The sequence below is a fragment of the Lipomyces tetrasporus genome (genome assembly GCF_029532465.1).
Source record: "Lipomyces tetrasporus strain NRRL Y-64009 chromosome Unknown POJ06scaffold_6, whole genome shotgun sequence".
Taxonomy (NCBI): Eukaryota; Fungi; Ascomycota; class Lipomycetes; order Lipomycetales; family Lipomycetaceae; genus Lipomyces; species Lipomyces tetrasporus.
The window spans coordinates 927,746-955,710 of record NW_026611601.1 but is presented as its reverse complement, the minus strand read 5'-3'; the positions used below and the strand labels follow the sequence as shown (position 1 = coordinate 955,710).

At 46.5% G+C, this 27,965-nt stretch overlaps 13 protein-coding genes across 13 annotated transcripts; 5 read left to right on the top strand and 8 right to left on the bottom strand.

The window, feature by feature from the left end:
- Positions 1-14: 14 nt before the first annotated feature.
- On the bottom strand, positions 15-754 carry POJ06DRAFT_118952 (uncharacterized protein). The gene is made up of 4 exons (XM_056184211.1): positions 472-754; positions 366-423; positions 215-297; positions 15-150 (listed from the first exon to the last, which is right to left on the bottom strand). Exons 1-4 carry the CDS (start codon positions 622-624, stop codon positions 67-69), a joined length of 378 nt encoding a protein of 125 aa, XP_056043334.1. The 5' UTR covers positions 625-754; the 3' UTR covers positions 15-66.
- A 1-nt stretch (position 755) lies between these two features.
- On the top strand, positions 756-2,517 carry POJ06DRAFT_118974 (regulator of chromosome condensation 1/beta-lactamase-inhibitor protein II). Its single transcript, XM_056184214.1, has 3 exons — positions 756-1,162; positions 1,241-2,234; positions 2,289-2,517. The coding sequence occupies exons 1-2, from the start codon at positions 886-888 to the stop codon at positions 2,191-2,193; spliced, it is 1,230 nt and encodes a 409-aa protein (XP_056043333.1). The 5' UTR covers positions 756-885; the 3' UTR covers positions 2,194-2,234; positions 2,289-2,517.
- A 166-nt stretch (positions 2,518-2,683) lies between these two features.
- Positions 2,684-3,830, bottom strand: POJ06DRAFT_268761 (uncharacterized protein; the record flags this gene model as incomplete). Its single annotated transcript, XM_056189330.1, has 2 exons — positions 2,684-2,777; positions 2,827-3,830. 2 exons carry the CDS (start codon positions 3,828-3,830, stop codon positions 2,684-2,686), a joined length of 1,098 nt encoding a protein of 365 aa, XP_056043332.1.
- A 152-nt stretch (positions 3,831-3,982) lies between these two features.
- On the bottom strand, positions 3,983-6,334 carry POJ06DRAFT_118919 (uncharacterized protein). The gene is made up of 3 exons (XM_056184210.1): positions 5,628-6,334; positions 5,519-5,560; positions 3,983-5,460 (listed from the first exon to the last, which is right to left on the bottom strand). Exons 1-3 carry the CDS (start codon positions 6,085-6,087, stop codon positions 4,193-4,195), a joined length of 1,770 nt encoding a protein of 589 aa, XP_056043331.1. The 5' UTR covers positions 6,088-6,334; the 3' UTR covers positions 3,983-4,192.
- On the bottom strand, positions 6,097-7,277 carry POJ06DRAFT_268759 (CENP-Q, a CENPA-CAD centromere complex subunit-domain-containing protein; the record flags this gene model as incomplete). The annotated part of the gene is made up of 7 exons (XM_056189329.1): positions 6,097-6,117; positions 6,175-6,327; positions 6,373-6,459; positions 6,504-6,668; positions 6,714-6,798; positions 6,848-7,218; positions 7,275-7,277. The coding sequence occupies 7 exons, from the start codon at positions 7,275-7,277 to the stop codon at positions 6,097-6,099; spliced, it is 885 nt and encodes a 294-aa protein (XP_056043330.1).
- Positions 7,278-7,408: 131 nt separating this feature from the next.
- On the top strand, positions 7,409-10,332 carry POJ06DRAFT_254753 (exocyst complex component Sec6-domain-containing protein). Its single transcript, XM_056187812.1, has 6 exons — positions 7,409-7,594; positions 7,647-7,674; positions 7,724-7,828; positions 7,890-7,955; positions 8,009-8,180; positions 8,237-10,332. The coding sequence occupies exons 1-6, from the start codon at positions 7,563-7,565 to the stop codon at positions 10,147-10,149; spliced, it is 2,316 nt and encodes a 771-aa protein (XP_056043329.1). The 5' UTR covers positions 7,409-7,562; the 3' UTR covers positions 10,150-10,332.
- A 637-nt stretch (positions 10,333-10,969) lies between these two features.
- POJ06DRAFT_301730 (uncharacterized protein) lies at positions 10,970-18,347 on the bottom strand. Its single transcript, XM_056190743.1, has 12 exons — positions 18,263-18,347; positions 18,131-18,214; positions 17,872-18,071; positions 17,712-17,823; positions 17,580-17,656; positions 17,249-17,529; positions 16,712-17,192; positions 16,166-16,651; positions 15,806-16,116; positions 15,465-15,751; positions 11,209-15,418; positions 10,970-11,150 (listed from the first exon to the last, which is right to left on the bottom strand). The coding sequence occupies exons 1-12, from the start codon at positions 18,308-18,310 to the stop codon at positions 11,140-11,142; spliced, it is 6,588 nt and encodes a 2,195-aa protein (XP_056043328.1). The 5' UTR covers positions 18,311-18,347; the 3' UTR covers positions 10,970-11,139.
- Positions 18,348-18,451: 104 nt separating this feature from the next.
- Positions 18,452-20,310, bottom strand: POJ06DRAFT_276190 (uncharacterized protein). Its single transcript, XM_056189673.1, has 3 exons — positions 19,774-20,310; positions 18,808-19,721; positions 18,452-18,747 (listed from the first exon to the last, which is right to left on the bottom strand). Exons 1-3 carry the CDS (start codon positions 20,078-20,080, stop codon positions 18,703-18,705), a joined length of 1,266 nt encoding a protein of 421 aa, XP_056043327.1. The 5' UTR covers positions 20,081-20,310; the 3' UTR covers positions 18,452-18,702.
- POJ06DRAFT_254747 (uncharacterized protein) lies at positions 20,311-22,409 on the top strand. The gene is made up of 3 exons (XM_056187811.1): positions 20,311-20,611; positions 20,663-21,707; positions 21,762-22,409. Exons 1-3 carry the CDS (start codon positions 20,400-20,402, stop codon positions 22,236-22,238), a joined length of 1,734 nt encoding a protein of 577 aa, XP_056043326.1. The 5' UTR covers positions 20,311-20,399; the 3' UTR covers positions 22,239-22,409.
- Positions 22,410-23,671, bottom strand: POJ06DRAFT_254745 (band 7 family-domain-containing protein). Its single transcript, XM_056187810.1, has 2 exons — positions 22,934-23,671; positions 22,410-22,872 (listed from the first exon to the last, which is right to left on the bottom strand). The coding sequence occupies exons 1-2, from the start codon at positions 23,597-23,599 to the stop codon at positions 22,612-22,614; spliced, it is 927 nt and encodes a 308-aa protein (XP_056043325.1). The 5' UTR covers positions 23,600-23,671; the 3' UTR covers positions 22,410-22,611.
- Positions 23,672-23,797: 126 nt separating this feature from the next.
- On the top strand, positions 23,798-25,220 carry POJ06DRAFT_254743 (Mob1/phocein). Its single transcript, XM_056187809.1, has 5 exons — positions 23,798-23,896; positions 23,944-24,107; positions 24,178-24,271; positions 24,328-24,461; positions 24,515-25,220. The coding sequence occupies exons 1-5, from the start codon at positions 23,877-23,879 to the stop codon at positions 24,760-24,762; spliced, it is 660 nt and encodes a 219-aa protein (XP_056043324.1). The 5' UTR covers positions 23,798-23,876; the 3' UTR covers positions 24,763-25,220.
- Positions 25,221-25,233: 13 nt separating this feature from the next.
- Positions 25,234-26,490, top strand: POJ06DRAFT_254740 (OSCP/delta subunit of ATPase). The gene is made up of 4 exons (XM_056187808.1): positions 25,234-25,410; positions 25,565-25,870; positions 26,053-26,145; positions 26,211-26,490. The coding sequence occupies exons 1-4, from the start codon at positions 25,276-25,278 to the stop codon at positions 26,322-26,324; spliced, it is 648 nt and encodes a 215-aa protein (XP_056043323.1). The 5' UTR covers positions 25,234-25,275; the 3' UTR covers positions 26,325-26,490.
- Positions 26,491-27,070: 580 nt separating this feature from the next.
- POJ06DRAFT_268751 (uncharacterized protein) lies at positions 27,071-27,918 on the bottom strand (the record flags this gene model as incomplete). The annotated part of the gene is made up of 3 exons (XM_056189328.1): positions 27,071-27,231; positions 27,299-27,588; positions 27,641-27,918. The coding sequence occupies 3 exons, from the start codon at positions 27,916-27,918 to the stop codon at positions 27,071-27,073; spliced, it is 729 nt and encodes a 242-aa protein (XP_056043322.1).
- Between the last annotated feature and the right edge of the window lie 47 nt (positions 27,919-27,965).

Genomic DNA, 27,965 nt, shown 5'->3' with positions numbered 1-27,965 from the left:
TTCCTATGTACAACATAATAAATTCGGTTTGGTCAAGTAGTCCGCTTTCTTTTGATCTTACACAACTCATGACAATCGCGAGCGTCGTAGCGTCTCGGCCATTACCTCGAGCTGCTTCTGACCGGCGGCAATAAAATACTTTATCCGTTCCTGTCAGGTAAGTCAATAATTGACGCCAGATACCACGATCAAGTGTAGTCGATTCGCAACATACTAGATCCCTCTCCGTTTTATGCCGGTCGAATTCCTCGCGTGCCCATATCCGCATGTCCTTTCTCAACTCAGGTTCCCCTAGTTCTGCAAAATAAAGTAGGTATTAACACCTTTTGCATGACCAACAATATCTAAAACACAACTCCACCTACCATTTATGGTGCGGAGCGTTGTTCGCCATAGACGTCGTGTCGCGGCGGCTTGTATAAACTATCTCGTCAGGCACGCTTACTCACATCTGAGCTGTAGCTAATTTACATGCGCAAGGGTAGGACCATCAATATTTCGTCGTGAGAACGTGCGTCCCAACGAGGAGAACACGCGGAACTGTCTACTCGTCATATGCCACTGTGGATCCTTCGGTGAAATCATTCGCGTTATGGTCATCTTCTTGTGCCGTACCAACTCCATTATAATATGATGAATTGCATGAAATTCCTCATGGATTTGATTCAAATTGTAACCTACCCTTCAGCGGCGTCGGCGTCGGCGTCAGGTTCCGGCGGCGTCCCCGAGTTAAGAATACCCCAGGATTACCATACCTTTACCCACCTCCCTCGCCTTTCTTTCGAAATTACATAGAATGCGCAGGTGCCATCAGTTGCATTGTTTAATAAACTAGGTATACACGACTACTCAGACGACAAACATAGAGCCAAGGATTAGAGGTAAATGCCGAAAAAATGGCTATATGCGGTCGGACTTGATATATACTTCCAGCTTAGAGGCGAGTTCAACCATATTCACGGACAATTTAACAGCGGAAATTGCACTGGTGAATCGGTTGAACCAGATGACCGGAAAAAAAGGAAATTAACTCCATTGTGTGAGAGTGAAAATGATAATGGGAATCAAATGGATGCCTGTGGGATACTGGGTCGACCACTGTGTATTGCTCAAGGACAAATTGACGTAGAAGTGTTATGGGTCGGATGGACTGAAACCTTAGGTACATCTTGTTTCCGTATATCTCGTTTCCGCCAACCTGTTCGAGGAGGTGAGAAGAACTAACGTTTAAGTTTGATAGTTCGAATTGACCAACGCGTAGAATTGCGTGGTTTCAGCGTCTATAAGACCGATAGTGCAAGAATCCTCCAGCTGCCGAATGGCGTAAGGGTTGTTTCCGGCTTTGGATGGGCCGAACTTCTAGGTATCGTCGACTCATGCGGACAAATCTGGCGATTCAAGTCCGATACCACGATGACGACCATCCTGTATCTTGACAAAGAATTATCCGCCGCATTCGACAACGCGGTCCTACACGTCGCGATAACCGGCTCCGAGCACGTTGCGGTTCTGCACGACTGCGGGACATCGATATCAACTTTTTGGTCGTTGCTTGAATTCTATGCGCACTCCGAAACCAAGAAAGAGGAATCGAGCGGAGGTAGTCGTAAACAATTCGGATACCATCAGCATTTGCAATTCACATGCATTCGATCGGGCGAACTGCACTTCGTCGCGCTGGATTCGGATGGCCAAGTATATACCTGGGGTGACAATCTCCATGGCGAACTATTACAACCAGGCGGATCACTTTTGCACCCTCAGAGCGTGCCTGCCTTGGAAGGCATACCGATGCGAGATATCGCGACGAATGGGTTTATGACCGCTTGCTTATCGCGGGACACGAAGGATGTGTATATCTGGGGCTGGACACCTGACACGCGGATTATCGGACTGCCGAACACTGTCGACGTTGCGGGGATTGTCGACCAATTTGCCGAAGACGAGGACACCATTATTGAATCCGTTGCCGTCGGTAACGGGTTCGTTGTCCTCGCGTCGTCGAATTCGATTACGTACGAACTTTGCGTGTGGATCGCCGGGGGATCTGATTTAACGGATACGTTTGGGTTGTCAAGGTCAGAATCGTTCGTGAAGGTAAATGGGGACTGGAGTGGTAAGCGAAGTGATAGGTATGGCATTACAGTGTCGTGCGGTATGGCTAGCATGTTTATAAGGTTATATCAGAAGTAGATTTGTATATAACGCCCATCACCGTGAGTGTAAGAATAGGAGTTAGTGGTTGGTTTTATCGTGTCTTGTCGATAAGTTTCTAATATCTGTATAAGTGCCTTTAAGTAACTGTGGCATTCCTCCTGCGGCGCGATCATGAAGCGATCGAGTCCCAAACTTGACGGGCCCCAAAATAGTGTATATGGCGCACAATAACCAGGAGACTCATAAAGATCATATACTTGTCCCTGTCTACCTATACCTTGAAGCCAATAATAGTAATATCTAGTGCAGCCTATATAAGCTGTATACACACCATTAGTCTAACCATATAAACATACTATGCGCAATAGGTACGCAGCAAGTCCACACCAAAAATTCAACAAGCTCCGAACACTCCCAATAAATCAACCATTCAATCATCTTACATTTATCGCACAGCTCATGTGCTAATGTGACCGCAAAACGACAGGTACAACAATGAGACCTTTGTCACACATAGATGAGATGACTAAGGGACGTTGGACATGGACCGCCACAGATTAAGGCGCTTTAATCTGGCAGCGATGTCCTTGTGGGCCGCGGTTGTGAGATGGATGTGGTCCCTGGCATTGTCAGCATGATCCCAAATCTAACAAGAAAATGTGGACTGACCAGAAGAAGTACTTTTCAGGTGTGGGACATAAGGTTCTTGAATCATGATCGAAGCAGGCGTCCTTCAGATTTTCGAATCCATTCTTGGCCACGCCCGAGATTGATCGGGCTAACCAGTCGTTTGCATCCCAGTACTGGATGGACGCGAGTGAGCTGTTCCAATTGCCTGCATGCTTTGTCATTTCGAGGCGCCACGTTTCCGATAGTCGCACGACCTCCTTGTACTTGCGGAGTTGTAGATCGTTAGCCATCATGCGCTCGCTCCAGAACGGCAGGAGCGTGACATCAATGGAGGACACGAATAGGAAATTTGACTGTGGGAACCTGCCTGCGAGAGCCGTTGCGATGTCAAAAAGCGTTGCGACCGAGGAGACAACTGCCCGCTGGCGGTCGCCGGAAGTCGGGAGCACTGAAATATACTGGATCAGGTCATTGATTCCGAACCAGAACACAAACAGCGTTCGCCTGTTGTCCACCAGTTCATCTGTCGGACTTCCGTCTTTTTCCACAATCGTGGAGTCGGCCTCTTTGATCGCCAGGAAGTTGTCTTTCTGCTGGACGAGATCTGGAACGAGTGACGGAACATAGTTGTTTGTGACCTTTGCCCCGCCGACGGCAAGATTGAGGTAGTCAGCGCACCGGACGGCCTCGCAAATGTACTCTGGCCATACCGGGCCGTCTGACCATCTCCCCCCGAGTCCCGCGCCGAATCTGCGCGCACTGCGGCCCTCTCTAAATTTGACAGCGTAAAACTCATCGCCTGCAACCCGCGCAGCGCGGTCGGCGGGCAATGGCCGGCTGGCATCGTCGGACCAGGAGTCGCCAAAAATGACGAGGATCGGAAGTGAAGTGGGCGAGTTCGAGAAATGCGAGTGCAAAGGCGACAGCAGGCTGGCGGACGAAGGGGCAGCGCCGAACCAAGTGAAGAGGGCGTAGCAAGCAACAATGGAGATCGCGGTCACGAGCACCAGCAGCATCCCCCGATGGTTCTTGCGTCGGAGCATAGCATTCAGTTTATCATCAGCAGTCCAACATATTTTACTGTCAAAGCAAAGGCGAGCGAAGAACAAGGGGAGGAATCCCCTGGATAGTCCCTCAGTAGCATTATTGACAGAACGTCCACATGCTCACCCTGGAACTATGGGTTAGGGCGATGCGCGGCGACAATATCAACTCTTATACCAACGTATCACGTATCACATAGTATATACAAAATGACATGAAATTACACATTGCTCCTCCCAACGTATCCAGTATTGAATGATTAAACTAATATACACAAACTATTCCACACACAGAAAGGCTATCTTATCCTCGCCAACATCCAGCTGAATACTATACACGAACCAATCAACCAATAATTTTGTCACGGATGAATCGGAATAAAATTCCCAATAATGCAGCTCGGGATATTATATCGGTCACGCCGAATTGTGAAACTGAAGCAACACGACCGCCGCGTACCATCTCGCGACTTTAGAGTGCAGCTCGTCAGCACGGCCTTCTGGCCCGAATCAAACGCAATATTCCCGTATTTCTCCCAGTAATTCACCGCAGAGTCTTCGCTCAGCAACTCGTAGATCGCCAGTTTCCCATCTCGGAGCTCTTCCACTGGAACCTCTACCAACGCCGCAAACTCTTTATTTCCCCGGTAAACTTCTCCCGTCCGCCGCCACAGACACGCCGGGATCGCCATCGACGTGAACACACGATCATAGTCCAGCAGCATCCGCTCAAATGCCTCTTCAACAAGTACAAGATCAACATCAATCAACGTCTGCGCAATAGCCCGGAACGCCGGCCGGAATATCGAAAGCGGCTTCAGAATTCGTTGCCGTGACGCAGGAGACATGTGTCGATCCATGTACCGCTGCAGCCGCGCGTATCCTTTTACATAATTGAACGGCGTAAGAAGGCCCGCTTCCAGCTTCGCGTTGATAACTTGCTTGAGACGCTCTTCCGGCGTGTGTTCCGGTCCGTCCGCTGGGTCAGCAGCGGTCAGGAAAAACTTGTCCTTTGCCGTTTCCGGTACTTGAGGCGGTTTGGACGGCGTGGTGAGCGTCAGATTGCCATTAGCGGTTGCAGACAGATGATTTATGCTCGGCGTCGTCTGATCGCTCGCTAATGGCGCAATCACCGCTTGCAGGGGACTCCTGATATCTTCGCTCGCGACGCCAGTTCCCTCTACCTCCGCCGCAGCCGAACTTGCACGAAGCATCAGCGGATCCGTTGCCGTCTCAAATCCACTCGGTGAAGTTGTCGTAGGCGGCGGCATCGGCGTGTCCTCTAACATAGTCAGAAAGTCGTTCAACGACGAAAACTCGCTGCCTGCATGCTCAGAAAAGAAGAGCGGCGGCTGATACGGCGTCAGATTTGTCAGAATATTAGTCGAGCTGTTTAACATTAACCACTCTGTCGGCGACGTGTTGTTGTCTATCGGAAGCGGCGCCGAGGTGCCTTGGCTTGATATGCCGTACGTAATCGTAGATACTTTACTGTCAGATTTATTCACGTTTCGCACCGTTGACGAACCGATCTCGATTTCTCTGGGATTTAACCTTTGCTTTTGCTCTTTGCTTTCGTCGTGGCACAAATGCCCGATGTTTCGCTTAACACAACGGGAACAAGGACGTCCTATATTTTGTTCGTCATTGTTATGCTTGTTCTTGACTATACGTTGACCAGAACTCACCCGAATCACAGGTCATATGTGACCTGCGGCAATAAACGCAAGCTAGAATTATTATCATAATTAATACTACGGCTTTCTCGAAAGCACCAAACTGCTTGGTGTAACATACCGTGGTCGACTTTGCGCCGCTTGGCCAGCTGGGAGGACGTGGCCAAGGACTCTGTGGTACCCTCGCCTCCGTCAATTTTGGCCTGATGACTACCTATTTCACTACTGTGTCGTAAATTTTGTCCTAACGACTCCGGCGAGCTCGAGCTGCTCAGAGCCGACCCTGAAGGGGGGGAGCTGGATGGTGAAAGATGCGTGGTCGAGTCCTGCCCGGACGTGCCACTGTTGCTAATTCCGCTCTTCAGCTGTGCTGCGGGGAGGTTCGCGACTGTGGCGTCTGCGAGCGTGTGCAAGTTAATTGCGTCCAGCGACGCGAGATCCGTGAGACTGTTCGGTCGTGATGATGAATATTCTGCTGACTCTTGGTGCGCCAACTCGGTCATATCTGCGGGCGAGTGGAACTGCGGAGGTGACACGCCGTCGCCGGAAAGTCCTGGGAGGGGCATTTGTCGTCGCCGCATTCAATCAAATCAAGTGGAGAAGGCCACACCCTAATCCGGGAGCCGTTAGGCGGTGGGCACGTGATCTTCCTCGTTACAAACCCTTACCCGGCCAGACCGCCGCGTCAGAACTCGCTCAACCTGACGCGTAGCAGCGAGGACCCCTTCCAAACCTACAATGTTGTTTCTGATGCTTGTCAAGTGGGAGCCTAGGCGAAATATGAGCATTTTGAGGTCGTTGTCGGTTGTAATCTGGGGGTCCTGCGATCGTTAGAATAGCCGACGTTGCATTTGCACAACACCTACCGCGATCGACGTGTCCATCAAATTAATGCTTTCTGCATCATCATTCGTAGGCGTAACATTCGAAACCTCCTTGAGCAGTTTGTCAAGCTGGTACAGGTTAGGACAGTCAGAGTCATGGTAGATCTCCATACCTTCTTCTTTTGGGACCCGCGTAGCATTTCGTGCGACTTCGCGTTATGCTTCAGCGTCTGCAGATATTCTGTGTCCTTCTCTAATTCATTCTGTTCAGCAGTAATCTCAGCTTCAAGTTCCGCGACTTGCTGCAGATCCGTCACTAGATCTGCTTCCAGCGCGACCTGAACAAAGTCAGCTTTCAATCTCCCTCATTTACCTTTACGTACATTCAGCTCAAGCATTCTCTCGTACTGAAAATTCCGATCCTTCGTCGTAGGCGGTACTGGCAATCGACGGAGTCTCCGTTCCATCCTGCACCTTGTCAGCTATACTCCACAAGATATCAGCCCAAACAACATACTTGCTTAAGACCGACCCAACCACCTCCTGCACCTCCTTCTTCTTCTCTTCCCCCGTAACAGAGTTATACACAGCAAGTGAGGAAGCCTGCATAACTTTCATAACCTCTTCGCGCGCAGTCTCCGATAGCTGGACCCAGTCATTCTGAATCACCCTGGCTCTCACCCTTCGAACAACCCGCCTCACTTTTGGACCAGTCCTTGACTGTTGCGCTCTGTTGTCGGATGCAGTTGATCCTTCTGCCCGCCGATTTGCTGATGCTGCCAGCTTGGCTACTTTGCTGACTTTTGATGCGTCAGCTGCTGTGGTCTTGCTAGCTTGACGACTTGGCCGCATCGGCTTCTTAACCTTCGTCGGCCTTGCAGATTTGGCCTAGGAAAAAGGCTGTTAACTTCACTACATAGATGTATTCAATTTGCATTGCATACCATTTCTACTACTCTGCTGAGGCGCGACAATTGAAGTCTTATGAGTTCTCGATGTAACCTGATCAGAGCAGTCGATAAGCCGGCACCGTGCGGTCGCGGGACACCCACGAAACCCAAAACAAAGCCGATTTAGTGCGTGCGGCTCAGTTATCACCTGAGCTGCAGTCAAGGCTCCGCTGCTGGCTGTTGTAGTTATGCATACGCGCATTGTTTTGTACGTGTAGCTAGAGTTTTAGAGACTCGAAGTAGTGTCTGTTTGCGATAAAAGGTTGGCTCGAAACTAGCGAAATGGGCGAGCCGGCGGAAAGTGCGATTAGCAGGTGCGGAGCCGATCTATTCATGATGACATTGCGCGATCTGACTATTGCATAGCTTAGCTGACCTTCTGAGGTATCCAGATGTATGGTATTCCAAACGGGTGATTATTGTTTGGTACTGACAGACCGCAGGATCTTGCCAAGATATCATCAATAAAGGAGCGTCTGGTGCGAGACAAGGCGGCCATTGACTTGCAACTCAAAAGTGGAGTCCAAACACAACTGGACATCACAAAAGTACGTGTGATTGTAGCAACATTGGTTAGATGATCGAACTACAACTAATCCAATTGTGCAGAATGGGCTTAAAAACTTGCTGGATGCCAAGGCGTTGGTGGGTGCGTTGAGTAGCGAGTTAGTGAATGTAAGTACAGCCACTTGCTCTTGCCGTCGTCACAGCTAATCATCTATGATTAGCTGCATATTTTCTGTGCGCAAGCAGAGAAGATGGTTCCTGGCTTCAGTCAGATCAATCGTGTTTCAAAGGTGCGACGAAACTTCATGGCAGTCGAAGACGTCATGCGAAACCTACAAGAATTACCGGCAAAGCTGAACCAAATGGAAGCATTGATTGACGCCGATGGCAAAGGTATATACCTACTGGTATAGTTATACTGCTTCAGGACGATTACTGATGGTTTGTAGATATATTCGGGCCCATGACAAATTTCCTCACCATTCACTATGAATTATCTCGGCTTCGTGATTTTCGGGATCAGGCAATGTTCCAGGCCGCAAGGTCTAGCGAAGACGCAAAACGTACGTTGCAAAAGTACTTCACGCGCCTCGACAACGTGATCCAAGAATTCGACGACATAGTCTTCGATATCGCACAGAACTTACTCGAAGTGTTGCGAGAAGGAAATTCCAGTTTAATAGTCCGCTGGGCAAAAGTCATCGACTTGGAGGAACGTCTGGATACGAAAGTCAAAATTCTCAAATCTGCGTCAGAATCGCATATGGAGCTCGCGAGGCATTTGTCGATGAGCAGCCAGCCGACAGGGATGACTAGGGCTCTCAGGAATTACGACGACAGGTTGACGGAATGTATTAAACTCGGTGCCAAAGATGTATTTCGGAATTGCGTGTCCACCTTTCCGGACGATCCTAGTACACTACTGGATAATCTGTATTGGGTCACCCGAGATATTCTGTTCGCAAAGACGGATTTGACAAAGTGTGTGCCGGCCAATTGGAAAATTACGAACCGGTTCGTCGCGGCATATCATCAAGAGTTGTACGTCTTGTTCAAATCTCTAGTCTCAAAGGACACCGAAGCTGGTTTGCTGCTGAAGGTCGTCCGTTGGTCTCAAAAGTACAATGATACGCTCGTCAAGGAACTCGAAATTCCACAAGAACAGTTGACGCCACCGCTGCTAGACGGCCAAGAGGAAGAAATTCTTGGCGATTACATGCGCTTGATTTGCCGCAAAGTTGACGAATGGATGACAAATCTCCAAAAGACAGAGTACAATGAATTTATCGAAAGGGTTCAAGCTCCTGATGTTGATCCCGAATCGAAATACGGCCTAGCAAATACACCGATCGTTTTCCAAATGCTGAATCAGCAAATTAATGTTGGTATAGACTCTGACGAAATTCGTGTTGTCGCGGGTGTAATTCACGAATGTAAGCGACAGTTATTAGTTCGGCAGCAGAAATGGATAAATGTCGTGCGCGACGAAATTCAAAAGTCGAATTCTGCTATGGACGAGGTACCTGGAGGTCTGCTTGAATACTGTATTGCCGTCGCAAACGATCAAGTTCGCGGGGCAGACTATACGGAGAATATTATCACGCGCCAGATAAATGTGAATGTCGATGTCCTGGTGCATTCCGACGATGACCGGAATACCCAAACAAGAATGGTTCAGGAATTAGAAGACGCAATGGATGGCTTTATTGCGACCGCAAAGTCCTGCATGCTCGAGATGGTCGGCATGGTTATGTTTGATCTACAGCCTTCCTTCGCCAACCTGTTCAAGAACTCGTGGTATACCTCGCCTGTGACGACTACCGCTCCGGATGGGACTATCACATCGACTCCAGCCAGTCTCGTTATTCAAGAGGTCGTGCGAACATTTGAGGAATACAACTCTGAACTCACGGAGCATTTTAACCCCGATTTGTTCCAAATTTATATTGACGATCTGCTGGAAGCGACGCTTGTATCGTATCTCAGTGCAATTAGCAAGAACAAAGGTGCATCTTTATCGGCACGATCACTTGACCAAATCAAAAGCGACGTCGCGATAATGTACCCGTTTTTTACGACTTTTACGGACAGCGAACATGTCGAATCGCAATTCAATGGCATAGAAATATTCATGGGCTTAGCATCCAGCGACAAAATCGGTGCCATCGAAGGGTTTAGAGCCCTGAAGGAAAACTTCCCTGATGCACCGTTGAAGTTCGTCGAAGACGTTCTTCGGGCTCGGGAAGATCTAGATTCAAAGTCAGTTAAGGAGTACATGGAGGCTGTGCGTAGTGAATGTGCATCGCTGATTATGAATCCGACTACCGATAGACGGACCTATATGTCACGCCTTTATATTTGAGATTAGAAATGTGTAGGTGTATTATAGAGTAGACTCTTGTATATATAACTGGGTCCTGGAAGCATCCACGGGTGTGAATTGGACATGCACGGGCCATTAATTGATAAATTATGGTACTAAATTGAAACGTCACAGACACCCGCATCCAATACCACGCAGTCTGACGGTATCTGAGACTTGCAGCCTTCTAAGAGGGTCATATTTCAAGGACTGCTTTAGCTTATAAACATTCTTGAGACACCAGTATACAAAACAGCAGTATATGTCTTGTCCTGGTGTCCTGCTCACCCTTTTGTTGCTACATTTTTGCATTGACATCTGAGTTTATTATCCGACTCAGGTTCTCTTGTCGACAATGAGCTTCCTGTGTCAAGGGTGTTGTCCCCGCCATTGTTTTCATCTTGTTAATGTATGATACTCCTCGGATCATCAGTACACTACTATAACATGACACTGCGTCGTATTACCAAATTATCACTTGATGTTCGATCTTAACAAAGAGCAATACGCCCGCGCTAACATTCGGTTGCGGAAAATTCTAGCTCTCTAATCTACGATTAGTAACAATTATGTGGACACCACTCAACAGAGGTTCTCAAGAGGGGACATTTTCCTTCCGTCAGAGCTGATCAGTCTCTCGTTCAAAGGTGATGCTCGGAATCTAGTGATCATTGGGTGTCGCAGAATTGTAGCTGCGCCGCAGCAAATTGCATCGAAATCAAAAACACAGTGCCTGCTGTGCACGCATTCTGTTTTTTTTTTGGCAACATGTGCATTCTTTTGAAATATCAAGCACTTCGGCTAAAAGATATATAGATACGATCGCTATATGCGGCAGATATTGATTTAATATAAACGTCGTTTCAGCATGAATTTGAAATCCTTTTTCCCAAGATAATTTACACATGACCGTCTATTAGTACAAATCACAGCAACAAAGTAGCTTAACACTGCTGACATTCACCTTGCTCTAAGATGGTACCAAGTGACCTAGATGACGCCTAGTCTACTCAGTTAGCACTATTTCCACGCCACAAGAGAAATGAAGTATTATCTAACCTTTTCCTAATTCATTCAAAATCCCAAATATTTGAGACGCAACTTCCTTTAACTCCGGAGAATCTTTCTGGCTCATCCATTCCGAACAACTCTTCTTCATAGATTGTGAATTCTCAACATTGGCCTTCTCAATAATAGTTCTAAACAACAACAGTGCCATCTCTTTACAACTCATTGATTCATCATTCACAAGAATCATCGTAAGTGGTACGAAGAATAATTCAATGATACTCTGCACACTGTCATTCTTCAATTTCGAAAGCAAGACGTATAATACTTCCATGACAGATTCACGACCAGTGGCGTACTCGTAGTTAAGATTATGAACGAGGAAACGCATATGCTTGTTCAAACGTCCTCTGCCCTGAGGATAGTCCATCAAGAACTGGCAAAACAGAGACTTGCAAACCTCGCGAGTATTATTTGACCCACTGTTTACCATGATTTCACGGATCTTGTCCATTACATCGTAAACTTCTGGAATAACGATCTTCTGGAGAAGAATGGCCTTGACGAAAGCAAACGAGTGGCTTTGCTTGTCTGGCTCGATGAAGTCGAGCTGAATTTTTTGCAAAATGTGCGCAATTGATGATTCATCTGGCGTCGAATATTTCTTCTTCTGCAGTAGCGTGGCTAGCAACTTCAGACCAGTCTGGCATAATTCCGTAGTTGTCGACCTAGAATTATGGACTACAGCAACCACATATGTGAACAGGAACTCGGTGTCAAGTTTTTCAAGAAGTGGAGAATACTTGGCAGCCGTAGAAAGTAGCTTCAACGAAGACAATTGGATATCTTCGTGCTGCGAGGCAAGGTAGGGCCTCAAGGATTGGACAAATTCTTGAAGCTCAAAAGCCCCAATCAGATCACGGTTCTTCCGGAGGCAGTTCTTTATGACATCCAAACCGAAACGCTGCAAGTAATGCATATTATCTGCCAAATTCTTCTGTACCTGACCCCTCTGTGTTACCAGAAAACGCTTTTGTCTGGAATTTCCTTTGTCAGATCTTCCCGACATGACTGGTCTCCAATCCTCTGGATTCTCTGAACAACGCGCCAAACAGAAAGAAATAACCTCATGTGAACAACCTTCTTCATTTTGCGATATGCCGGTACAAATCCTCCGCAGCAAGTCGTCGATTTTGCGCTCAATCTTCAAGCTAATATGCTCGCCCCCTAGCACTCGTCTCACGGGCGACAGTAAGTCATTGAATCTGCCTACCGACACATTCGAGGATAAAATCTCAATCGAATCGTAACTTTTATTTTCCTTAACCTCCCGTGCCTTGCTAATGTAATCATCGGCGTCTTTCTCTGCGCCTGTAACACCGAAGATATCGTCCATGCATATGTCCATAATAACTTCCAGGCTCGGATCCAGATCCCCGTGCTTTGAGCCCGGCGTACTAATAAGTGCAACCAGCAGACTGTGTACTGTAAATGAAAGGACATGCTTTTGTGAGCCGCGCTTCAGCACTGTCTGCATTTGCTGCACAATAAGACTGAGACGACGCGGCCCAACTATGACGGCGACTTTAGCAAGAACTTTCCGCACTGTATCACGCACGTCCTGCAGACGATTCTTGAGATGCTGAGATAGCTCAAGAATCACATTTGATAACATATTAACTAGCGTTTCTTCTGATGTACCACAAAGGAATTTTATCAGTGGTACCGTGACCATTGCTCTATCTGCCACGGTATTCTCGTCCGAAATCTTGAGAATATTTCGAAGTTTTGGAGCCACCTCTTTTGCCAAATATGCGTCAACCTTGCTAGCATTGTATGCCTTAAACCTAGATTCCACTTCCGTCGAAACAGAGCGGTGGTAAATGGCCTCGGCAACGGAATCCAGCAGTCGAGCAAAGAATCTAACTTTTTCACGATTTTTCTCCAGATTTGACAGATATCGTTTCACGACTGCCTGATATTGGTTCCATGACAAGCCCATACTAAGCTTTCCAATCGTACTAATTGCCTCTTCCGCCATGCCTGAGGTCGACTCGCTTACATCACGCAAGAAATGCTCAAGTAGTGGCAGTAAAACATGCGCGATATTGAAATCACCGAGTGGATGGGTCAATGCAATCTGTCCTAATCTGTAGATAGCCCTCTGACGTCTATGCGACTGGATATGAACTATGTTGTTAAAGAAGTTGGCCTCCTCATCTCCATCAAACAAGAGGACCTGCAGATTTGTAACCTTTGGATATGCCGCATTGCTTCGTACCAAAGTATTCACAATAGCAACGTGCTCATATCGTAATATATCCGTTTCGGACCGAAGGCCACTGCGAATTGCGGGGATAATTACGCTTTCCATCAGTGAGAAAAACTGCACTCGATCGGTGTCTTCCAATTCAGCTTTGGTAGCCGTTACCTCGATAAATCGCTTCAGTACTGATGACGCGCCACTCTTGATTGCGATCTCATCACTAGTAGCAATCCAAAAGATAGAATCATGCAAGATAGGACCCCACTGCAACGGACTACAGCTAGACCACAAATCAATATTGAATTTCGCGTAAGCTGAGAGTCGCCTTTCATAGTCAACCTCGTCAAGCTTGACTTTCGAGTACGAATTGAGCTCAACTAAGAGATCGGCAACCATTTTGACGTTATCGTTATTAATGCCAATCGAGGAGAAAATTTTGACCAATGATACTCTTGTATGCCGTTCTTTGACGACCTGCAAAAGCGGGCTAAGTTCGTCGTAACACTTTCTCAGAAGAATGCCGTTGGTCACTGCCGGCACCAAAGTACCAAGGACCTCGAAAACGTCATTGATATTATGTGCATTCCTGCCCCATGATGTGACTCCGGACAGGCACACGTCGACGTAATGTTCAAGCAATAGCGAATTACTAAGCATGAAATCGCCGAAATTGTTCACAACTAGACGTAAGACAGCGACACCAGATTCGACAATCTCAGGCGCTTTTTTCGATGACAGGACGTGGACAAAGCGCGGCAAAAATAATGATAACGCTCTTCTGCTCATTGCAGTTATGGCAATATTTGTCTTCCGATCTACAGATGACTGCTGCAGACTGAATAGATTAGCCATGAATTGAATAACTGCCAAGAAAATGGGGTCCTTCGCAGCTTTCAAGTCCATCGTCTCCATAATCTGAGGAATAATTGTATCATCGTAGTCTAACAATGGCAGTAATCGTTCTGTAGAACTCCAGATCAGGAATATTCGCATAATTGGCGATACATCTTGCGTATTTTCGTTCTTGAAATGTTGAATGCGCGGTAGAATAATTTCTCGAAAGAGAACATCTTTGTATCGGTCCCAATTAATAGTGGGAACGTCTTTTAGAATGATTTCGAGACACTTCATGCCTATGCTGCGAATCGAACGAACCATGGTAAGAATTTCCGTGCTAGCTTCCTGGTCGTCCAACCCACGCTGCGCAAAGACGGTACAGGACAGAATGGCTTGCAAAAGATAATCGCCAGACACATCAACATGCCCCTTGAGAACACGCAAAATGTCTTCCGCCATATTCATAAAACCAGTAATTCTTCGAAGTTGAGACTGTGCGATCGTCAACCCATTGCTCCGAATCGATGCCGACCCAAAGTCAAGAAGGACTTGACTAGGTATACCTTCCGACGCGAGATGGATGAATAATGAGACATATTCCGAAGGTAGATTTCCAACAGAGGAAATGATTGTGGATCGATGGGAGCTCTTCGCCTTGCCGTTGCTGTTGCCATGATAGCCGATCGCTGCCCCATATAATATGTGCACAATTAGCGGCATGACACTAGGCGCATGCTCGGGGGTAACAACAGACCCATCAACATTACTCAGAAGCAACTTGTTTAACTCATCCTTATAAACTTGCTGTCTAAGCAGATTTTGGAGATGGTCTTTGTAAATGTTAATGCTCGCGTCGCCCCATGTGAATATACAATCCAATGCCCGCTTCTGAATATCGGAATCGGGACTCGCAAGTAGACGCATTAAGTGGTCGTAAATACCGTCCGAGTTCAGGGAGATGGATGGATTTTTAAAGCATGACAGCAGGCTTAAAATGTCTAATAAAACAGACTTTTTCTGAATCACGCCGTCCACACAAGCGAGAAATATGGGCACCAGCTCAGAACTTCGTTGCTCTGCTATACGACTGAGATTGTTCAATACACCGAAGCATCGTCGGCGAACTGTGTCTTCATCAACTTTGCCGGTGAACGTATCCTAAAATTTTAGTATTGCAATAAATTCGTAACCGTCAACAGCTTACATTCGCATAGTACTCCCTCAATAAGATATCGGAGTGAGTCTGTTTCTGAAGTGCATGCGTAGATTTCGTTTCGATATCTTGAACGTTGGTACAGTGAAAAACATAAGCATCATACGACTTCCCAACCGTTGGATACTCGATTTCCAGGTCGTCTGTGGTGGACTCCGGTGGTGATGCAATACCCTCAAATAGCCGATTCCAGATGGCATCTTCATTGCCTGATGCGAGTTTTACAAACGTCGAGGAAGCTTCCTGCCAGACCGGTTGGAACTGCGATTTTATCAGCGCTAAGCAACGGCGTTAGCTTGACATCAGCCAATCTATATGTTGAACCTACTGACCAAAACAGTATGATATAATATTTAATCGTAGTTGCTCATCCTTTAACGAACGAAACTCTATTGCAATTCGTCGGATGTGCATAGATAATGTTCTTGCCGTGGCGATCTCGAAGGCAGTCTGCTCGATCGTCAAGCAGATATTTACAACCTCTGGAACACTCTCATCTTTCAATTGGCAGATTAGACTCAGTAATTTCAGTGATTCACGTCGTAAATCTGAATTTTCGTCCCGCAGATTGATTTCGACCTTGCGTATCAAGTCCTTGAGAATATCTACTAAACCCTGGCATTCACCGGGAGGATTTCCAAACCTGAAACTGATCAGACTTACCGAAATTCGGATGAAACAAACACTCTTACCGCTTGCATATTTCCAGCATTTCTATTAAACCATGAACGAAATGCCTGTTGGACCTGAATTTTTCGAATTGCTCCGAACTTTCCTTCAATAATGTCATCAATCGGGATTTATCGTCCGTGCTTTTGAGATTCTTTGCCACCAGTGACAGCGCTCGTCCATATATTACTGAAGTGTTGGACTCACTGACCTCTCTTGCGCTGAGGATATTGACTAAACTGATTACGCAATCAATGACATCTTCCGAAACCTCGAAGACATTATAGAGAAGCTCAAGCTGCGGCCCTAAACTTGAGCAACTACTTTTATATCCAGACTTGATATATGACGTATGATCCTGTATTTCCTTTACCAGGAAGCTGGCCAGTACTTTACTTCCTCGAATGGGCACATATTGAGGTGTATCGGCAGGCAGATTCCATTTCTTGAGAATTGTTAATATGATGAGAATACTATAACTGTCGATTTTGTCAAGTTGGTCAATGAATCTAGTAATTATTAGCAAAACCTCCAGTGATCTTTGTCTGGCATTGGCAATAATAGCCCACCTCTGTAGATATAACCAAATTACTCCATAGTAGTCACTATTCTGTAGCAGGTCTGTGAACGAATCAAAGAATGGGAGAAAACTTTGCGAATCATCAATATTATAAACGTTCTCTACTATCTTCGTTGCCAAAGTCTCATCCATGTTGTCGGCGTGCCGCAGGAAGCACTGTGATACTTTACAGAGTTCCCATGCAGCCTTAGATTTGATCTCAGATTTTGGGAATCTGTTGACCGTAACGAGAAGCATACGGTAAGTGTCTAAGGCCGCCTCCCAGTCCGGCACTCTGGTACCTTTCCGCAGGCCAAGTAGCAGTAAAAGCTCCTGGGCCATCTGGCGAGTCAATTCTGGAGAAACGTCGTCTCTAGAAAGCTGCTTCTCTATCCACTTGAATATAACTTTGTACAGTGGGCCCGAAGTTGACTTGTTCACATGATGTAGAGTATCAGTCAGTATAGTCAAAAACACATGAAATTTGCGTTCTGATATTATATTAGCTTGCTTGACTCATATCCCTGGTGTACCTTGAACAACTTACCGTCAGCACCACTTGCACAGTATTGTTGGAGTTGCAGTGTTAACCTAGGAGCCTTTGAATTCAGTGTGGCGTCAGGACCCTTCATCGCCTCAGTACAGATCACACAAATAGCTGTCTCGAAATTTGCGGATTTAGACACTGCTAATTCTCGGAAAGCGTGGTCCAAGAAAAAGTCAATGCTAGTCTGCTTCGAATTGCGAAGGAAAAACGAGAATGATTCTGCTGCAAATCGAGATAAGTGTGGTCTTCGCTCCCGCTGCGCAAATAATGGCGAGATCAAACTGTACATTGGTTAGCGTTACCGGTGGACTGATGGACAGGTGATGCATACTCGAACGTTTCAGAGAGTTTATCAACAAGATACCGAAACAAGTATTTGAAGAGATACGCCATGCAATTGAACGTCCACTGTGATGCGCCACGTTAGCGTGCGCCAACATATACTAAATCTCACTGTACTAACCTCCACCACCTCAATATCTTCGTGAAGAGATACAGATATCAGAGTTCCAACCGCTTTTGGCAAAAATTCTTCGAACTCTGGTCCAATATCATGTGCAAATTGAGCCAGTAGACTAGGAATGCGTCAGAAGACTACAAGGATGATTTGGAGAGAAACATACTCTAGCAAAGCCTGGCTCACAAATTTCTCCTTCTCAGCTATAGCGTCATTCAACATATTGAAGATTTGAGCCTTATGATACAAGACTTGAGGCAAAGATTGTGAAATCGGCGTAACGTTTTGCGCAAAGTTGACAAATCTTGGGCTATTGTTCAATTCTTTCCAAGTCTGTAGAGCAACGTGAAAAAATGATTCGGTAGGCTACACAAGCTTAGTCAGTAGACATCACACTATAAAGTCGTATGAGATATGAGACATACTTTGTCTCCTATATCATTGTTGCGCTTTGCTCGTCGGACGGGGTCAATCTTCATACCATCGACACGTTCTCGAAATGAAATGAACTAATCTTGTTAACTTCGAACTCGTCTACTCTAAGAATATTCTGATACCTTATGTCTTCTACGAAGATCATTAGTCACCTTCTTCTTAATCGCCATTGCGAGCTGCGGATCCTCTATTGAGAAAGTATACCTGAGGTTACGTTTACATGAAAGAAAAATCCAGGACCTTGAATTTTTGTCGCTGTTGCAACGTCAGGCAACATAAGGTGTATTTAGAGTGGCAATTCATGGTTAATGCTTTAATTAGGTAGGAGTTGGGGATTTTTCAGGGGTAACTTAGATGCGGCTTCGGCGCGGCTCCATTCATTCTGTTGGCGCATATGTTATTGTCCGCCTGCAACGCCATCAAATTACAAAATACGATTTTGCCAATGTAGTTGCCAGCGGAGAGTACCATATGATAGATAATACAAGCCGTGCAAAAATAAAACTGTCAAACATTTCAAAATTATGATTTGTGTATGTACACATACAAAAGTTCGTCATGATTAGCTTTCGAACGCTGGAATAACGCTTTCCCAATTCTCAATAAGCTTGGAAACAACGTTAGTTTTCTCTCTCGCAGTCCAATTGCATTAAAGATAGTCACTTACCGTTCTGAAGAATTCTATATGCTCGTCGGCTAAGGTACCTAGCGTATCCTTCATTTCGAGGGCTTTGATCCGCTCGAAATCGACCAGATCCCGTACAACCTCCTTATCAAATGAGCCGGATACCTCCTTCGCTTCCTCGACTTCTTTTGTTAGCACCTCCAATCTCGTATCAAGTTTTCTTAATCGTTCAATGCGAGCGACATGATGATCAACACCGCGTAGATCTTCGACTTTAGATCGTAAAAATCCATTTCCACCACCAGAGGCGAGAACATTGCGTTCGACTGTAGCCTTATTCAGATAGTCCTGTAATCCCTCATAATCCAGCTGCTTCTGGTCTCGCTGTTTGAGCAACTGCTTGACTGAGACAACGTAATTCTCCATATCCCGCAACGAAACTACGTAATCAGTATCAACACTGTCGCGGAGCTTGTGCACTGCGTCGCCGGTCCCTTGCACTCGGTTTGCAAACGCTCTGAAAGCGTTATCAATATCTGGTTCAAGTTGTGCCAATTTCGAAACCTGGTTCGTAAATTCATACAAGTCATTTTCCCATTCGTGTTCGCGACGGACGAGTCGCGTCATAACTTTCTCCGTGTGCGCGACGTCATCGGCGAGTTTGTCCGCGCGTTCTTTGGCCTGCAAAAAGTCATCCTTATCCTTTGGAATCTTGGAAAATGCATTGATCAGCGCGTCACTAAAACCATCAAAAACCCCGGAGGACTCTGCACTACCGGACGCTTTATATGGCCGTGCTCGCATATACGCATTCCACTCGTGCGACTCTAGAAACACTATCAACACTGGTGCGCGACGCAAAATCGGATGATTGGACAAGCGCTGTAAAAATCTGTGAAGTGAACTCGCTCGACGAGATGTGAACTCGACACCGAATCGATCTCCCGTGATATATTCTAAGCAAACAAGTTAGTCTTATGCACAATCCTCGGTCAAAGTATTGCTCACCCATTCGCTGCTTGTCTGGTAATGGAGGAACAGCACATGCTGGATGATCTCGCACAATAATATTATATAAATAAACGAAATCTGAAAATCGTCGACGGACTGTAAATTCAGGAGTCTGAAATGCGGGAAAATCGGACTCGGTTGTAATGAGATAGGATATGTATGCGTTCTGAGTACCCTCTTGCTCCTTTTGCGGATCCGATACCCGACAGTTCAGAGTAGACGTCCAAAGACTATGCTTATCTTCATCTGTCTCTGGAGCCCGCTCGGTAACAATGGTAGCTGATGACGGATGTGGTGACGGCATGATTCTGGGTGGTGAATCGTACGGACCGGTTTACCTGTACGAACACGATACTGTGCCTCTATCGATGTTCGCTAGTAGTTTGTCAAAATGTATAGTTACTAAGTTGGAGTAATTCCACCACAAACGTGTGGTTTCGAGATGGTACCAGGAGTTGAAATACGACGCTTGTGTGGACTCTGGAGAGTGGTGACGCACTGGAACTAGCACGGCATACGCGCATAGTATCACGGCACCTCGTCTTATCAATCTCCCCTGCCCTCTATCATTGCAGACGGAAGACCTTTACACAACAACCGCACGTAAGTTACGAGGGCACGGTATGGCAAAGAAGCGGAAGTATGCCAGGGATGCCTCTAGCCATGACGAGGCATTGTCTGACTTGCGTGATGGCTCGTCAAAGGCACCAACGCAGGCCTCAGCGATGTCCCAAGACGAGCTGGCGTTCTCACTGAGGCGAGTCAGCGGCTTACTCGTTCACGAGCAACCAACGAACTACAGTCTATTAGATGATCCTGTCGGCTTTGACAAAACGTATACACACTCCTTCTGTTTATGGCTAAGTACGTTCTAATGCAGACATAGAGAGGCGTTGGCAGTTTCGCTTCAACGGTCGCGGCGAACATGGCTAACAGGATGCATGTTCGAGAAATTTTGGACGCGACCGCAACGAGGACGGAAATTGGCCGACGGCCAATACAATGCAAGGGATAAGATGGCGAAACTATGTGAATGCAATGTTCAGATCGGACCCCATTTTTTTGAGCTTCGCTTGTTTACGGTCAAAGTTGAGGCGTCCACAAAGGATCTAGTTAGCACAATGGCCATGCCAGCCACGAGCAAGGATAGTAACGCCAGTGCCACGCAGTCATGTAGCAGCACGTCTAGTGCAACATTGGTTGCAACGCCAAGTGAGATACCGGCTATGAAGAGCTTCTCCATTAAGACTCCCATCACGGAAGCCCCTATCACTTCCGGGCAACAAATCGGGCCGGCGCCGATTGAACCACCTGCAACTTCTTCTCAAGCCACCGAACAGGAAACAGGCAACTTAGAGCAACAACATACATCATCTACGGAGACTCAACCCCTAACGTCTACCGAACCAGAGCAAAGTGCCACTCCAGGTCAGACAACGCCACTCGACACGACCACAGCACCACATTTATCACAGAAGGATCCTGTCACAATCCAGCAATCAACGTCAAGACCAGAACCTTCGAAGTGCTCGCCCAAACCGCCGTCCAAGCATCCCAATGAGGAACTAATTGATCGGTTACATGCTCTTGCTCGCCAGGACCCTCAATTTGGCGAACTTATGAAGTCCGTTGCTTCAGGAAAAGCAAGCGCAGAAGAAGTCCGGAGATTTCAAGTATATATCGCGCAATCGAGGCAAGCCGAAGGGGAACCTGGATCGCAGAGGACTTCATCAACGTCCGTTCCCCCGCTTCAATCCAGCCATAATCCTACCTATCACCCGGAGACTCCACTTAAACCAAGACCGGACCTGAAAAGGAAGGAAAGAGAGCTTCTAAGAGATCAGACTCTTGTGTTTGAATTTAAAGAGAACCCTACGGATCGGTTTTTATTCCCAAAGGACTCGGTTGTGAAATTATGGCCGAATGGCACGGTAAGTAATGTGCCCCTTGAGCAGGCGTTGAACTGATAAAGCTAAGACGTTTAGGTGTCTGCTGTTTGCTTCCTTTTAGCGCCAGAGCCTGCCGAGGCTCCCGCTGAAGCTGAGGCGACTCCCAAACCAGACAAGAAGGAGCGGAAGAAAAAGAAGACCATCGAACAGGCTGAAACGGATAGTCCACCAAGCCCAAGCGATCCAAAATACTATACGCCGTTAAATATTACGTTCTACGGAATTCCGCGAAAAATGCAAGATGTTTTCATAAGGTCTGTCCATCCAAAACAGCAGGTGATGAAATATTTCCGAGAGACGTCGACCAAGCTTAACCGCACAAAGGATTGGTGGGTGTATTACAAGCTTAATGCTTCTGACGTGGAAACTATGGACAAAGTAGTTGAGCCGATTGGAAATAATAACCCAAATTTAAAGAAGAAGCCTTGGTCAACTAATAAGGATGCAGTGAGTAACATTTTGGTTCATCTCTCCGGTCAGATGTTGACTAATGGGATTGTAGGACAATGCTAATTGTCCAACGACGGTTTATGTTAATCATATAGCCTAGGAGCCACTGTGAGTGTGATAAATGATGGGAATGTGCTGTCAGGTACGATTGTTGTCAGTAGTATTCAGGCATTTTGGTGCACAATATGGATGGACATGTTGTTCTTCTCGGCTTTGTTTTTTTTATCGCAGGTATTTATTTACTTGGAATATATTGGCGTTACTCTATATACACATAACATCCATCGCGCATCGAAAGAGAGACAAATTCCATCTTCACGTCGACCGAATGCACTGACCAACTCGTCCAGCTGACGATAAGCTAAGAAGCTCTTCCTGAATTGGGATTGTAATTAGGACTGTCCAGACAGCTGTCTCACATAATCCAGTCATGTTGTCACTTCTTCTTTGATGGCTCGGTCCGTGAATCAGAAGCAACATTGAGTAGAAGGGTGCGACTGTCCAACAACAACCTATTGTTTGACCGGCTCATGATGCCGGCAATTTCCCGTGCAGTATCGAGGCGTTTCAGCTCAACATAATCTTTCGACTTCTTGATGGCCTCGCCTATGAGTTCGGCGGACTTAGCTTCTCCCTGCGCCTTAACTATCATGCCCTGCTTCTCCTGTCTGGCGCGGTCGACAATAAACGCAGCTCTCTAAAGTCCATATCAGTACCTGATTCATCACACACAACCAGTTGCATAAGGTCACTCATACTTGGGCTTCCTGCTGAGCGATTTGTTTTGCCTCGACGGCAGCAGTGAACTCAGGACTGAAGGTCATGTGGGTAAGCGAAACATCGTCAAGCAGAAGATTGAACTTGTACGCTCGTTTAACAAGGCTTTCGCGAACAAGTTTCGAGACTCGCTCACGCTGCGTAATCAGTTGAGAAGCGTTGAATTGCGCGACAACACTCTTTAAAACCTCGTTTACAATGCTTGGTAGTACCCGCTCGTCGTAGTCGGTTCCCAGCGTACGGTAGATAGTAGGAAGGGCATCAACTTTCGGCCTTGACAAGACTCTGCAGGTGATATTCACCATCTGAAGGTCCTTCGTTCCTGTCAGCGAAGCGACATTGCGGGGTCGTGCTCGTACGTCGTACGTAATTGGGGTCTCGAACCATGGAATCACAAAATGAGTTCCTTCAGCATAGATCTCTGGCTTAACCCCTCCAAGTCTGGTATACTTAATTGCGCGATGGCCGCCATCGACGTTGAATAATGATCGACTTACAACAAACGATCCGGCAATAACGACGACAAGGCCTGCCAGACCGATACCGGCACCTTTGGGAGGACGGCCACCTCCTGCAGTATTGGCCTGCTCCTGCAGCGCCTGAGCGAATCTCCGGAAGGGATCGTTCTGATTAGCACCTCTCGACATTTTTGAGATATGTTGCACTTTGAGTAAGGTGGATCGGTGATCGTGCTGCGAATCGGCGTCGTAGAGTGATGTGGAAAACTGGAAAAAGCTCGGAACTAGACCTGTAAATGCCATGGTTCAGGTTCAGGTTTAGGTTTGTTGCTTCGGCAACGCCCATGCAACTCCCGTGGCTGAGCATAAACAGTTTCACAGTTTACCACCTTGGCCACTCTAGCGTTCATAATATCGACAGGATCGCGCCACGCTTACAGCCCACAGCTGCCTGCGGAGACAAATAATGGCCTTTCTCCACTCGTTGTACGGATAATTTTTCTCTGTTGTATGATTTCCACTAACTTAGACAGAAACGGCAGGTCGTCCAAAGCGTACAAGGCTAGCCCTTCCCGTCACGGGTCTACCCAATTCCAACTTCGTCAGTATGCTGAAGCTACACTTGGGTCAGGATCTCTGCGCCAGGCTGTCCTTTTACCGGAGGGTGAAGATATGAACGAGTGGCTGGCGGTAAATAGTATGTTGCTATGTTTTGTAGGCACGCCTACGCGTTGTGACGGATGCTGACCAACTGTTACTATCCGCAGCTGTCGACTTCTACAATCAGATTAATATGCTTTACGGAACGGTTACAGAATTTTGCTCTCCTCAAATATGTCCAGAGATGAAGGCTACAGACGAGTGGGTTCCCATCAATCGGCCAATCTTCGAGATTACCGAACTAACGCCCAATTCAGGTACGAATATCTGTGGCAGGACAACGACAAATTCAAGCGTCCAACCAAATTGTCGGCTCCAGATTATATTGAGCATTTAATGAACTGGGTACAGACTTATTTTGAGAACGAAGCCGTGTTCCCTTCAAAGATTGGTGTGTCACGTTCAAAAAGTGTACTGCGTACGGAGGCACTGATTTAAACTTAGGTGTCCCATTTCCATCGAACTTCCCCCATATCATACGGACCATATGTAAGAGATTATTTCGAGTTTATGCGCACATATATTGCCATCACTTTGAAGTCATCACACAGCTCGGAATGCAGCCGCATCTGAACACATCTCTCAAGCATTTTGTCTATTTCGTTAAGGAATTTGATTTGATCGAGCGTGATGATCTAGGACCACTAAATGATTTCATAGACCGCATGCTGGCTGAGGGCAAGAACAACTAGTCTTTACTGTGTTATTAAGATAGGTCGTAAGTGTTCGTTGCTTTGAATGGCGGATTGTTTGATTCCCCGCGGCGTTGGTTTGCACGATTTTGCACATTTATTTGTAGGTTAGAGTAGGTCTCATATATTTTATTCACCCGAATTAGCATTTAGCCATGGCTTTGCTGTCGTCCTTCGCAGTGTGAGCACAGTTGGGCGCTGATATGTTGTGCCCTGGTCTGTTCATCCAAATCCCAATATAATCACTAGCGAAAGACTCAGAGTCTGCGTGTCAGGCGACTTCAATAGCGAATAAGAATATCACACCGGCATAATATTGTAAGGGTAGATGAAAGAGGCACATCGATGTACGTTGGGACAAGTTGGAGAGCGATGATTGGCTGGTCTGTAGAGTACTGCCATGCCTAGAGCTACGGGATGAATTCCGAGAAGGGCGCGCGGAGCTTGCTACCAACGTATTTTCTGCTCTGTGCAGCTACATACTCGCGCACATCATCATCACCACTCTACAGCATGATCCCTACCAGAATTATTTTGCGGGCTGTACCCGTATCGGGCCGCACCTTCATGCGAACATATGCTACCGCAGCCTCCACAACTCCGCCAGTCCAGTTGTTCGGAGTCGATGGAACCTACGCCTCTGCTCTGGTATGTGCAATTGTAGACGCTGTTTTCATCCAATCCAATTGATCCGATTTTGGTTGCTCAATCGAAACTTTCAGTTGGTCTTGTGGTTATGGACAGAATTGTAATTTCTGGATTGAGGTGTAGGATCAAGGTGCTAATTGAGACTTCTCTACAGTACTCGGCCGCCGCGAAGAGTTCCTCGCTCGATGACACCAGCAAGGCTCTTACTTCCTTGAAGACTCTTGTGGAGAAAGATGCTGATCTTTCTGAAATTCTTGCTAACCCTGCTCTCTCCGCATCTGACAAGAAGATTGTCGTTGAGACTCTCAGCAAATCCGTTAGCGCTCCTACCGTCGCCAATCTCCTCGCGGTTCTTGCCGAGAACAACAGACTTGGTCTTCTTTCAGAGATCATCGAAAAGTTCGGAACTCTCATGAGCGCGTACAAGGGCGAGGTTGAGGCTACTATCACCTCTGCTACGGTATGGAATTTCGATTTTATTGGCGAAGCGAAATTTGTCTTGTTCATCCAATCGACCCGGCTACCTGTTATTGAATCTATGGCGATATTCAAAAGTCATATTGATATCTTACCAAATTGGCCCAAGATTAATAAGCTCGGATTATCTCTTTGAGAATTGTAGCTAACGAATTCTACGTGTAGCCACTAGATTCTAAGGTTCTATCCCGCATCGAGTCTGCCATCGCCAAGTCCCAGTTCGTTGGCAACGGAAAGAAGTTGAAGGTTTCCAACAAGGTATGCTGGTTGTGGAATTTTGTATTATGTGTTATGTGGCAAGGTATACTAATATCACGGTTTAGGTTAACCCCGATATTCTCGGTGGCCTCATTGTTGAGGTTGGCGATCGAACTGTGGATTTGAGTATGTCCAGCAAGATCTCCCGCCTCAATGCCCTAATCAACGAGGCTGTTTAAATATTTCTATCCAATTAAATTGAGTGATAGTTTACGATGCAGTGGCGGGGCGCAGTGCATGATCTGTTTGTATTAGATGGACCCAAACGAATTTATCGAATATTATGTAGAAATTCCTGCCAATAGGGACGCTAATTCCGCTTTCCTCTGTTGTAAAAATAAGATATAATCTATTCTTGGATATCTTGAATAGACTACTTGCCTCGATACTATTTTGGTCTTCAATTTACAGCTTCCTATATGAAATTCATGTGTCTCAGTCCAGTCTAAGATCATCTTCTCCCCCCCAATATCATCGTTAAACGCTTCTCCAATGTTCACTGCAATATGTCCAGCCATTGGCTTCATTATTCCCTCCCTCTGTCTCGCGAGCTGCTGTGCAAATACTACTCCATTCGAACTAGCAATGGCGATCTCAGTCGGGTGCTGACCACATCGAGCCGCGCCAATTCTCGCGGCAGGAGCACTCACATCACTTAGCAATACTGTTATTCACAGGGTTGAGCTTTGTATATGTCTAGGTCGCAATTGGCTTCTCTCACTTGCAGATTTTCTACCTCTGCCTTTAACAGATGGAGCGATCTGGGTAGCAGAGCCGGACACAGAGGACGAACCTATTCAGATCTGAACGATAAGGACCAAGCGCACTGTTAGGAAGCATTTTCAGAAATTTAGGTTATCGTACAACTTCAGCTCTGAGTTATTCGACAACCATTAGAAACAACAATTTAATGATTTCGATCATATTATCGCTTGCGGGAGCGGGCCTTTACTTGCGTCGGCTGCCCAGACTGCCTTCCGCTCTGTTTTGTTATTCGTGCTTCGTCGGCAATGAGCTGCTCTTCGATTTGCTCGGCGGAAAGAGGTTTATCTCGATCAAATGTAGGTGTAAGATAAGACGTAGACACTAGATGAGGATCATTAGATTGATGACCTTAACCTTTGAGTACTCTCTAGTACATAGGTTCACGTACTGGTCTCCTTTAGGACCTTTTGAAGGCGTTCGCTTAGGCCTCGATAAGCATCTTTCTCATGCTGTTCGCTGCGCCGCCGCTCTGACTTCTTGCGAGCCGAAGCCAATTTAGATTCAATCTTCTCGTGAGATGGCTGCACTTCAAAAAGTTTCCCAAGTGTGACAGACTGTACTTGATCGTCCAGAGTTGTTGAGCGTCCAGTTCTGCTAATATCCCGTACGCTCGATCCGCTTTCCATACATTCGTTAGAAGCATTTCTCTTCTTCATCTCAGCTTCGATATATTCGGACCTATAATGTACTCATTAGCACGCCACAACCTTATAATTCTGCATAAACGTACGCAAACTTCTCAACGGCATAGGGACTGTCAGGATGCATAAATTTCATGGCCTTTCCGTAATTTTTATCGGCCGTGATTAACGCAGCAGTGGCCGCGCCTGTATTGTATTTAACATCTTTCCTTGCGCCAATCAGTAAGCTGTTCGCGTCAATGCCAGTGCCTCTGTGCTTCTGTCGCTGTTTTGATATAGTAACTCGCGGCTCTGGGGATGAATATCGGCATGGAGATCGTTCTGACGATGAGCGCGTACGCTTGCGAGTGTGTGCATGCGCTTTCATGCAATGGATTGAATATGTCAACTGCGGAGATCGATATATCTGACGAT

Coding starts and splice junctions, on each gene's coding strand:
- POJ06DRAFT_118952 (XM_056184211.1), bottom strand. CDS start 624: ATGGAGTTGGTACGGCACAAGAAGATGACCATAACGCGAATGATTTCA. Junction 298..365: donor AACGCTCCGCACCATAAATG/GTAGGTGGAGTT, acceptor TTTATTTTGCAG/AACTAGGGGAACCTGAGTTG. Junction 151..214: donor ATAAAACGGAGAGGGATCTA/GTATGTTGCGAA, acceptor CTTACCTGACAG/GAACGGATAAAGTATTTTAT.
- POJ06DRAFT_118974 (XM_056184214.1), top strand. CDS start 886: ATGCCGAAAAAATGGCTATATGCGGTCGGACTTGATATATACTTCCAG. Junction 1,163..1,240: donor CGGATGGACTGAAACCTTAG/GTACATCTTGTT, acceptor TAAGTTTGATAG/TTCGAATTGACCAACGCGTA.
- POJ06DRAFT_118919 (XM_056184210.1), bottom strand. CDS start 6,087: ATGCGGCGACGACAAATGCCCCTCCCAGGACTTTCCGGCGACGGCGTG. Junction 5,561..5,627: donor GCGGCGCAAAGTCGACCACG/GTATGTTACACC, acceptor TAATAATTCTAG/CTTGCGTTTATTGCCGCAGG. Junction 5,461..5,518: donor ACATATGACCTGTGATTCGG/GTGAGTTCTGGT, acceptor AACAAAATATAG/GACGTCCTTGTTCCCGTTGT.
- POJ06DRAFT_254753 (XM_056187812.1), top strand. CDS start 7,563: ATGGGCGAGCCGGCGGAAAGTGCGATTAGCAG. Junction 7,675..7,723: donor ACCTTCTGAGGTATCCAGAT/GTATGGTATTCC, acceptor GACAGACCGCAG/GATCTTGCCAAGATATCATC. Junction 7,956..8,008: donor TGAGTAGCGAGTTAGTGAAT/GTAAGTACAGCC, acceptor ATCTATGATTAG/CTGCATATTTTCTGTGCGCA.
- POJ06DRAFT_301730 (XM_056190743.1), bottom strand. CDS start 18,310: ATGGCGATTAAGAAGAAGGTGACTAATGATCTTCGTAGAAGACATAAG. Junction 18,215..18,262: donor ATCTTCGTAGAAGACATAAG/GTATCAGAATAT, acceptor TAACAAGATTAG/TTCATTTCATTTCGAGAACG. Junction 15,419..15,464: donor TGAGGGAGTACTATGCGAAT/GTAAGCTGTTGA, acceptor CTAAAATTTTAG/GATACGTTCACCGGCAAAGT.
- POJ06DRAFT_276190 (XM_056189673.1), bottom strand. CDS start 20,080: ATGCCGTCACCACATCCGTCATCAGCTACCATTGTTACCGAGCGGGCT. Junction 19,722..19,773: donor ACCAGACAAGCAGCGAATGG/GTGAGCAATACT, acceptor TTGTTTGCTTAG/AATATATCACGGGAGATCGA. Junction 18,748..18,807: donor ATATAGAATTCTTCAGAACG/GTAAGTGACTAT, acceptor GTTGTTTCCAAG/CTTATTGAGAATTGGGAAAG.
- POJ06DRAFT_254747 (XM_056187811.1), top strand. CDS start 20,400: ATGGCAAAGAAGCGGAAGTATGCCAGGGATGCCTCTAGCCATGACGAG. Junction 20,612..20,662: donor CCTGTCGGCTTTGACAAAAC/GTATACACACTC, acceptor ATGCAGACATAG/AGAGGCGTTGGCAGTTTCGC. Junction 21,708..21,761: donor AATTATGGCCGAATGGCACG/GTAAGTAATGTG, acceptor TAAGACGTTTAG/GTGTCTGCTGTTTGCTTCCT.
- POJ06DRAFT_254745 (XM_056187810.1), bottom strand. CDS start 23,599: ATGTCGAGAGGTGCTAATCAGAACGATCCCTTCCGGAGATTCGCTCAG. Junction 22,873..22,933: donor TCGCTCAGCAGGAAGCCCAA/GTATGAGTGACC, acceptor TATGGACTTTAG/AGAGCTGCGTTTATTGTCGA.
- POJ06DRAFT_254743 (XM_056187809.1), top strand. CDS start 23,877: ATGGCCTTTCTCCACTCGTT. Junction 24,272..24,327: donor GAGATGAAGGCTACAGACGA/GTGGGTTCCCAT, acceptor CGCCCAATTCAG/GTACGAATATCTGTGGCAGG. Junction 24,462..24,514: donor CGTGTTCCCTTCAAAGATTG/GTGTGTCACGTT, acceptor ATTTAAACTTAG/GTGTCCCATTTCCATCGAAC.
- POJ06DRAFT_254740 (XM_056187808.1), top strand. CDS start 25,276: ATGATCCCTACCAGAATTATTTTGCGGGCTGTACCCGTATCGGGCCGC. Junction 25,411..25,564: donor GAACCTACGCCTCTGCTCTG/GTATGTGCAATT, acceptor ACTTCTCTACAG/TACTCGGCCGCCGCGAAGAG. Junction 25,871..26,052: donor CTACTATCACCTCTGCTACG/GTATGGAATTTC, acceptor TTCTACGTGTAG/CCACTAGATTCTAAGGTTCT.